This window comes from Mandrillus leucophaeus, unplaced genomic scaffold (genome assembly GCF_000951045.1).
Source record: "Mandrillus leucophaeus isolate KB7577 unplaced genomic scaffold, Mleu.le_1.0 Scaffold128, whole genome shotgun sequence".
NCBI classification, from domain to species: domain Eukaryota; kingdom Metazoa; phylum Chordata; class Mammalia; order Primates; family Cercopithecidae; genus Mandrillus; species Mandrillus leucophaeus.
In genome coordinates this window covers 2605154-2615020 of record NW_012101209.1, presented here as the reverse complement: position 1 = coordinate 2615020, position 9867 = coordinate 2605154, and the positions used below count along the sequence as shown (strand labels likewise).

The following is a 9867-nucleotide window of genomic DNA, read 5'->3' as shown; positions in this document are numbered from 1 at the left end:
CAAAGGGGGAAAGAAGGTACTTACGTCCACCATTTACTGAATATTCACTGCATGCCAGCCAGGCACTGCGCCAGGTACTTAACTCAGCTTCAAGTTTTCTGAAATGTGGTGCTAGATGTTAATCCCCTCTTTAACTTGGGTAATAATTTGAAATAAGCTGGAACTTTTACACATTTGAGTATGAAAATGGATGCTGAGCTGAACTTACTAAAGTAGAACTTTTGTTGTTCTTGCAGAATCTCCACTGATTAAGAATCAAGTGGCATAATGGATATACAAGTGCTTTGGGCTATTATACTTTTGTACAATGGAAGAGACTATTACATAAATGACATTGTGGTGGTTTGACAGCTTTAAGGGCCTCTCATTAGTAGGGAAGAACATTTGAGCTGTTCACTAAATAGAGAGCCCAGACGTTGTCTTTATTGGGTTGGGGAAGTCTCTAGAGAAGTCTGCTGGCATGAGAGCAACGTGTGTTGGAAATGGACCTTTACAACTATGAAACACAGATAATTGGGGTATAAAGATGGTACCTTGGCACCTAGTTATTCTCATTTGGATCTGGGGAGTATTTAAAGTCTGTAGGTGTAGAAACCCTGCAATGAGAAGAAAGGAGAGGAAATGTGTTTATTGAGTGATAGGGATATGGGGCAAGTGTGTGCTTGGCATGGACCATGTCTCCACATAAGACCATATCCTCCTATCTAGCCCCTGCATCTTGTTCTTATCTGCCAGATAGCTTTCTCCCAGACCTCAATACTTTTTTTTTTTTTTTTTGCCAGTGTTTAGCCATCATGGATCCGTCCCAACTAAAGAGTGATTCTTGTACCTGACAGATGCTCTGGTGTTACCCTGGTAACCCCGTGTCCCTGACTCACTTAGATATGCAGGGCAGGATCTTCTGCATTAAGAATGCTCAAACCTGTTTCTTGGCCTTGTTCCAGATCTTTGAACATTTATGGGAGAGGCTTGCCTAGTCTTAAAGATGTGCTAAACTGGATATCCTCATATGGAAAAAAGCCTTACCCAGTCTTCAGAAAAAATAAAACCTAGACTGGGCATGGTGGCTCACGCCTATAATCCCAGCACTTTGGGAGGCTGAGGCAGGTGGATCGAGACTAGCCTGGGCAACATGGCGAAACCCTGTCTCTACCAAAAATACCAAAAAATCAGTCGGTTGTGGTGGTGCACACCTGTAGTTCCACCTACTTGGGAGGCCAAGCTGGGAGGGTCACTTGAGTCTGGGAGGCAGAGGTTGCAGTGAGTTAAGATCATGCCACTGCATTCCAGCCTGGGTAACAGAGCGAAACCCCGTCTTTAAAAAAAAGAAAAGAAAAGAAACAAAAAACCCAAAACCAATCTCCTCTTAGTATGTGTTAGATTGTGAAATGATGCTTCGGTATGATGTCCTCTTAAAGCATTTTAGGGAAGGGAAGTTTTCAGAAAGGCTTTGTTTTCCAGTGACGTAGTGGTGACTTGGTGGGTTCTCTTAAGTTACTTGCATTTGGAAGTAAATTTACCACCATGCCCACTCACAGGCCGATCTGGGTAAAGAATGTCTTGTTCCAAGTTAATGCTTACAAACTATGCTTAATTAATCTTTCAGCCATAGCTGAAAGCAAAGTTAAGGATTTTGAAGGCAAAGGCTCTGGTTTCTCCTTCCCATGTCTGAAAACCGCCCTTAGCCTGCACAAGGTGAACAGTGGAAATCATTGGTGAGGAATGGCCACCCCCTGCCCTCTTTACTGTGTAGGAGCACATCTGATGACGAACAGAGCAGGTGAGGTATGGACCAAAAGCTTGGGGGCGTCTATAGATTAGACATTTTTTTCATACCTTTCAACACAAATCAAGAATGAATGTATGAATTTTACGTAGAATGGAGGCCTTCTTCAGATTCGTGTCATTAAGAAAATCTGCTTGACTTTTCTGAACTTCACACTGAGTGTAGTGACTTTGTGTCTTTGTTTTCTCCTTCCACCGCCCATGGGCACGCAGCACGTGTGGAGTGAGAGCGAGGACTGCCTGCCTTTCTTGCAGCTAGCACAGGATTACATCTCCTCCTGCGGCAAGAAGACGCTCCACGAAGTCCTGGAAAAAGTCTTCAAGTCTTTCAGACCTGTAGGTGCCTGCTTGGCTTCTAACCACAGCTTGTTTTCTATGGTGATTGTGTTTAGAATAACAGGGGTGGTGGGGAAGGTGGGCAAAACCTGGGATGACTAATTGTTTTTCTCTTGTCTGCCCTGTGGCTTAGAGATAGCAGCCAGTATAGGGAGGGGTGGGAGGAGAGGGACGGGATGTGACACAGCTGTTTGCTGCAGGGATGATGGTTATTTCTAGCATCACTTGAGTTGAGAATCCCTGATGGGGGGGAAGCAAACAGATCCTTTATGAGACAACTGAGTATTCCTGTTCTCCTCCAGGAGACTTAGAACCATGGCACTTGCAAGCCCGATGGAGGTTCTTTTATAATAGTGGGGCCTATATTTGGGGATTGCTGGGAAGCTGTATACAGGTTATATTAATACCTCCACGTTTGTGGGTATGGAAAGGGATGAAACTGGATACTGGCTCTATTCTATTTTTAAAAAGTCTCTTATATTAGCTTACTGTTGCTTTGTTTTCCCCTTTTGGGATTTAGGAATGTGTATTTCTGTGGCTAGCTGACAGTCTGTTTTCATTCTAGCTGATAAACCTTTAAAATGAATACTGACTTCTATTTTGAAGATTATCTACTTCTTTCTGTCTTCATTGGAAGATAAAGTCCCATCACCAGTGTCTCAATGTTTCCCCTAAGTTCAATTCCCTGCCCACTGTAAATACTGCACATGTTCAATGGTATTTGCTAGAATTTCTATTTATTTTTTCAAATCTGTTTTAATGCTGTCTCCTCTGCTGCATTTTCCAAGCTTTTATCCTGTTTCTTTGAACATAGTAGGCTTGGTTGCATAGTAGACTGTGTCTGATGATACTTCATTTTGTAAGTCTGTTTGTTCTTCTTTTGTTTCTGCTAGTTCTCAGACCTGGTATGTTGTTTCTCTGTGTGTGGGATTATCTCTGGGTGCTAGTTACTGTATTTGAAAGTTTACATGTGGGAATAAAGCGAGGCCTGAGATGACAGTACCTTCCTCCAGAGAGGATTTTTGTTTGCTTCTGTCAGGACTTGGGGGCCTATTAGTCTGAGACACCTTAGCACAGTGTAAGGCTTGTGGTTCTCCGATGGCTCCCGGGGGTGAGAAGGCAGGATGCGGGTCTGGCCTCCTGTGGCTCCTCCTCGTTCTGAGGGTGTGGGCCTCTGGGGGCTCAGCTTCAAGTGGGGATGGTGTACAGTCTGCTCCTTTGGAAGACCCTGGACTTTCACTTTGGTCCCTCTAGCTGTTAGAGTAGCACGAGAAAGCAGTGAAGTTTCTAGCTGCTTCTTCCAGGTCAACAAATGCCCTCAGGACAAAAGCAGCTTTTTATATTTGGCTTACCTCTCCTAGTTCATACTTTATATTTAAGAAGCTGTTTTTCATATTTAATTCAGCTTTTTTAGTCATTCTCAATGAAAGAGTTGGGCCCAGTCACTTTGTGCACCATTATAAGAAGTGGGATTTCACTGGCTTTTGTCACTCTGATTTGCTTAAGCAAATGATAGAAATCAAATAGAGTGACAAAAGTCACTGAAATCCCTTTTTTGTTTGTTAATTTTCTAAGCCAGTTTGGCACATTCAAAATAGAGACTTGACTTAAAAGTACCAGTCTGTCCCACATTCATTCATTCAATAAATATGTATTGGGTACCCACTAGGCACATGGCACTGTGTACTGCATTGTTCCTGGCACTGGAACTAAAGCATGAGAAGCTTAGATCTCACAGAGCCTGTGCTCCAGTGGGGGGAGACAGGATAGACAAGGACACACGTAATGTTGTGAAATGATACTAGTGATTAAGTGCCAAAGAGAAAGGAATCAGGGAACGGGGTAAAAAGTGTCAGGGGTCCTGGAATTTTTGAGTAGGGAACCAGGGAAGGCTTTGCTGAGAAGGTAACATTTGAGGAAAAACTTGGAGTAGAGAGTGGGCCATGAGGAAATCTAGGGGAATAGCATTTTCGGTAGAGAAAGCAGCAGGTATGAAGGCTTGGGGTTGGACGACACCTGTGTCCAGGGAGCAGGAGCAGCCAGTGTGGCTGAAGGAAGTAGAGAGAGGTGAGCCGGAGGAATTCCAGGAGTCTTGCAGTCACAGAAGGACATGGGCTCTTACTCTGGGGTGATGGGGAGCCCCCCAAGGGGTTAGGCAGAAGAGGGATGTGACCTGACTTCATGTCTTGAAAGTCTGTCTCTGATGACTGTTGAGAATAGGCTGTGTAAGGAGGGACAGATTGGCCACTGAGGAGGCCATTGCTGTCATCCAGGTGAGAAATAGTGGTGGCCTGGACTGGAACAGTCACGGCGGAGGTGGGGTGAGGGGTTGGATTCTGGAGATACCTTGAGAGTAGACCCAGCTGGACTTGCTGGTGGATCAGAAGTGGGATGTGGGAAAAAGGGAGAGAAGGGGGACTCCTGAGTTTCTTGTCCAAGCAGTGAAGGGAATGGCCTAGCCATCTACTGAGATGGGGAAGGCTGCAGGGGTGGTTGGTGGGGAGTTTGGGGTTGGTAACGTCAGAGCTCAGTTGTGGACATGTCAGTGTTGTAAATGCCTGTTAGACATCGAAGAAGGAAGATCACATTAGGCAAAATTAAAAAGAAATGGATTCCTCTAAATTTTAACTAGAAGAATACCTGTTGGCTAATGCGGTTCGCTTTGCAGCAGGTTTCCTCGCAGGGGCTCACTCCCTGGCCTGCCGCCAGCTGCTCTTTGTGGGTGTTGTCTGCGGTGGCAGGCAGCCTGCCCTCCCTGCAGGACTGGCTCACCTGGGAAGGGGAGCTCCAGCCGGGAGTCATTGTGCTGTTTTTCTTTACCAGGTCTCCGGTTGTGTTTTGGCATCCAGGCTAGCCACATGTAAACGAGGAAACAAACGTGGTCCAAAAGAAACCTGGATGCGTAGCTGAAGCAGTTGGATTGGTTGAGGGTGTTCTTTCAGGTGGCGCTGAGATGTGTCACGCGGGCCCACAGCTTTGATTTGCTGTAGCTGAGCTTCCAGGTTTCGTTTCTGAAGTGGAGCTTTACCTTGTGGGCAGGGATGTGGCTCCCCAGGTGAGGAGGCCTTGACCTGGCACAGCACGCCCTTTGGTGAGGAGGTTTATGGGCTGGGCCGCCCTCTAGCAGGGCCTGTTTGCCCGAGGGCAAGGCTGGTGGGAGGCACCTTCCCGGGCTGGTAAAGATGGAGTACTGAAGGCCTCAGGTTTCTCCCAGTCAGGATGCGCCCCAGACTGGATGAGAAGGAGCGTCACAAACCCGAATAAAGGACCACAGAGATCCCTGGAGAAACTTTGATACACTCCACCTCCACCAAATAGAGCGCTGCTTCCCAATGGCACCATGTATCTGTTTGTTTTATATAAGGGAACTTTGTTAAAAATAAGACATAGGTAAGGGTTTTTTGCTGTTATCACAGTTGAAAGTATCTGTTGCAGAAACGCTTACCCAAATACTATAGCTTATCAAGTGGTTAAACCAGCACACCATTTCCCTGAAAATACACGGGAGTCTCATCAATCCGTGCAGCTGCTTTTGTGTTTATCCTGGGCCAGCCCCAGGAGGTGGGTTTTTGCCTTCATCTTAGAGCAGCCCCATCCCGGGCTCTGCACGCCTCTTTTCCCTTGGCCACCCCATTGCCAGCCCTTTCCCCCTGCAGGCTCTTCAGAGAGGTCAGTTGCTATTTGTTGATGGCCTTCTACTGTCCTTTGGAACATCAGTCAGACAAATTCAGTTAACTTTGCTGAAGCTTGGGCACTCTTGCATCCATAGGCCAAAAGAGGGGTATCACCTCTGGCCTTCCTCAGCGGTCCTGCCCACAAAGCTAAGGCTATGCCACTTTATTTAGCACTCTTTTTACACTTTCAACATACAAACTTTGGGCCGGGCATGGTGGCACGTGTGTGTGATCCTAACACTTTGGGAGGCTGAGGTGGCAGGATCTCTTGAGTCCAGGAGTTTGAGACCCGCTTGGGCAACATAGTGAGAACCTATCTCTACAAAAAATAAAAACACCACACCAGGTGTGGTGGCACTCTTGTGGTCCTGATTACTTGGGAGGCTGAGGTGAGAGGATAGCTTGAGCCCAGGAAGTGGAGGTTGCAGTGACCCATGATTGTACCGTTGTGCTGCAGCCTGGGTGACAACGTGAGAGCTGTTTAAAAAAATGAAAAAGAAATGCAGACTTCATAGCTATACACATTATCCCCCTCTCACTTGCTAGCCTTCCCCCTAACTGAAATAATCAATGTCTCAAAGCTTCCCCTCCCCCCAAGAAATCTGTTGTTGGATTTGAACATTTAAGAAAAGGTCTGCTTTTTTCATTTAAGCCATCTTACTCTTTTATCTTTCCTCTACTTCATCATATTTTCAACAAAATGTATCAGTGTTCTGCTGTTGCCACAACACTGCTTCCAAGGGCGAGGGGCCGGGCCTAGGAATCCCAGGTCTTGCCCTCAAGGAGCGGACTTTCTGGTAGTTGAGATGGCCACGTAAATGTACAGGGGAACCCCATCACAAGACAGAGCATGCATTTGGGTCCAGATACTTCTCTAGATGCTGTGCATGGCAAGTGAGGAAGTCCTATTCCCTGCTCTGCCTACTGCACTCTACTGATTCTTGGGGGAGCTGTTTCTGTGAGCATGTTCTGCAGTGGGTTGCTTGTCATCTCTTAATCCAATTATGAGGGAACAGATACAACAGTTATGAAGAACCCAAGCTCTGTTGGCAGGCTATCTGGATTTAAGTCTCAGTTCTACCACTTGCTGGCTGTGTGACCTTAGACAAGTTACTTAACCTCTCTGTTTTTCAGTCCATTTGTAAAATTAGAAAATTAATGATGATAGTTCCCTTAGGGTTGCAGTGAAGATTAATGGAGTTTTTGTTGGATACTCAGTACAGTGTGTTACCCATGGTAGGCACTAAGTCATTGTTAGTGTGATGTGAATGGGATGAGGATACTAGACAAAATACTGTGGAGAAGTGAACAGGTTACCGTTTGGGGGAACCTTAGATTATTGGTGAAGAGAGAAAACAATTTGCTAAGTGATTTCAACATGAAAAGACATTAGAAGGGCAAGTCAAAAGTTTATCAACATTGGTTTTGGTAAAATTACAAACATTCACTGAGCACCTGATCCACACGACTCACTGTGTTAGGGGCTAGGACTCCAAGGAGGACCAATGGATGCTCCTGTCCTCCCAGAGGGCCACGTATACACATCTAGATGTGTATAAGAGACAGGCACGACTCACTGTGTTAGGGGCTAGGACTCCAAGGAGGACCAATGGATGCTCCTGTCCTCCCAGAGGGCCACGTGGCCAAAGTGCTCAGGGTTACGGATGATTTTTATTTTCTTCTTTTCCACATTTTCTAAGTTTTCTGTGATCACATTATCAGAAAATATATTTTTTAATGAAACTCTGTGGCTTCCAGTGTATTCGAAGTACTAGGAGTATCAGCGTGAGCAGGCTCATTGAGGAACAAAGCCAGGCAGTGGCTTCCTGAGGAGGTGGGACTGAAGAATAGCAGGACCTAGATGTGCTCAGAGCAGGGGCAGGGCTGGCCCAGGAGGAAGTCCGGGAAGGGTCCATCTTGGCTGCCTCAGCTCCATTTCCTTAGAAATGGCTCCATGTGGTGGAAGGTAGACCTGCTCTGCCCTGTCTTGCTCCCATGCCGTTTGGCCTCTAACAGGTACACTTGGCCTCAGTGCCCCCAGCTTTACTATGGGGGCACTACTGATTTAGCTGTCTTGTGGATTCATGGGGAACTTTGAAATCAGACTGAGAACCCAAAGGATTGTCAAAACCCAGACACTCTGCTAAATTTGGTCTCAGTTTCTGGCTTCTAACAGGTATTAGGAAATGTTTATTGGATGGGTAATTGAGTGTGGATTCTGCTGGCCGTCTTCCCTTGAGTGACCCACACTCTGCTCCACTCCGGTGACTTGCTAATGTTGATTACTCAGAGAGGTATGATTTTTACCTATTTTTCTTGCTACTGGCATGTCATATCCAAATGGCACATGTATGCAAATGTGACAATGCCAGGCAGGCTGTTGTTGGCACCCGTGAGCAGGTACTGCTACTTGTAGTGGTTTCAGAAACCCCCATCTATCGCTTTGGTAAGTGTGAGTTGGATAATCATCAGAGCCTTGCGTTTTTCTTAAGTGACCCTCCGTTGACAGTTGCTGGTCATACACGATTGAGCTAGAGAATGAAACAATGGTTATGGACCTAAATAATGGTGATCATGCCGTTCAGTTTTCCCCACCATCTTTTCATGTTTTATATTTAGTGTCAACTGACAGACTTACTGCTGGGTGGAAAACAGTTTACAAGGGAAGAAATAGCCTACTATTTCCAATTTAGCAGCAAAACTAGATTTTATCTTTGCCCTTTCGAATCCTCTCAGAGTGTTATGGGCTTAACAAGGAACTATTGCTTCCTCGAGTGTATTCTTCTCCTTACCAATATTGTGGACGTTAGGGTCCTGAGTCCCCTATTGCCCTTGCAGTTTTGTGTGCTGTTTGGTTGTTGCTGCTTCCACGGCCCACCCTGGAGGTGGATCCTGTGGTCCTTGTAGATTCTCACTCAGTTGGCCCAGGTCCTCTCCCTGGGGTTGCTGTGTGACTCTGCGTTTCTTCTCTCAAGAAGGAGAGACATTTCTGCCAGAAAAAAATCCCCCTAATTCTAGTTCACTGGCATGAGCAAGATTGATATTTTCAGTTTGCCACGAGTGGCTGGAGTGCTGCGGGTTAGATCCCACAGGAAAATCCTGTGTCCCAGAAAAAGTCCAATTCTTGCCTCTGCTCATGGAGTCTGGTCAAGAGCCTGGAAAAGAGAAAGAATCCACCTGTGAGAAGCTGCCTGGGTGGGTCAGGGAAAGTTTGATGCGAAAAGATTATGCACACATGTGGGTTTCATAATAAACATTGAATGTTGACAGTTTCTCTTTTTTTTTTTCTTTTTTCCTTTTTTTTTTTTTTAATCACTCACGTTATGAACATTCAAACCATTCTCTTTTTGAGAAAGTATGATGGCCTCAAAAGGTAAGAGAGTGCCTCCTCCTGCCCATTGTGGTACGTCCATCCTGCCACCCTTTTTTCCTTAGGGTCAGGACCCCACCAGGGGTTTCTGCATCCTGCCAGCATCACGATCATGAAGATAAATGGTGCCACATTTCCCAAATACTTTAGAGTTCTACCACCCTTGGCTCTTGGACTAACAGTATCCCCATCACCTGGGAGTCTGTTAGGGATGCAGAATCGGGTCCAACTTGAGACCTGTTGAATCAGCATCTGCATTTGAGGTAGATTGCTGAGCACATTATCCACACCTACACATAGTTAAGAAGAGAGACTGCTTAAGGGGAGTCCCTGGAAGGTGCATACAAGGATCTCTGAAGCCACAGGGCACGTGCTCAATGCACCAAAGCCACAGTTGATTGGCTGTGCTTTCCAGGGCATAGACACCACCTCCCCTTCTTTTATGAAGACCCTCTAGCCCACTGTGCTGAGTGCTCCCCACCCCCCACCAGAGACAGCAACTGCTAAATGTCAGCTCAGTATGACCTCGCGTAGTTTACACTATTATCCAAAAGACCTGAAGTTGACCCTACAGATAACAGATACTCTCCTGGGTCTGAGGAGCTGAATTCTCCAGAGCTGGCAGCTCTGCCTTTTGGGTGCAACCTGTTTGGATGCATGGGCCCCAGCAGTGCTTATGTGATCACCGATAGCTCAAAGGAA

The 9867-nt window shown here is 46.1% G+C and overlaps 1 protein-coding gene across 2 annotated transcripts in view; it reads left to right on the top strand.

The window, feature by feature from the left end:
- Window positions 1-1626: 1626 nt before the first annotated feature.
- The window catches only part of MTURN (maturin, neural progenitor differentiation regulator homolog (Xenopus)), a 19722-nt gene continuing 11481 nt past the window's right edge, over window positions 1627-9867 (top strand). The window contains exons 1-2 of one of the 2 annotated variants that reach the window (XR_001005155.1): window positions 1627-1780; window positions 1999-2121. Coding sequence is in view for 1 of the 2 variants with exons in the window: in XM_011972218.1 (XP_011827608.1) it covers window positions 1723-1785; window positions 1999-2121 (186 nt within the window). In the remaining variant the exon portion in view is untranslated. Of the gene's footprint in view, window positions 1786-1998; window positions 2122-9867 lie in introns of both variants that reach the window. The other variant, XM_011972218.1, reaches the window with a different exon arrangement.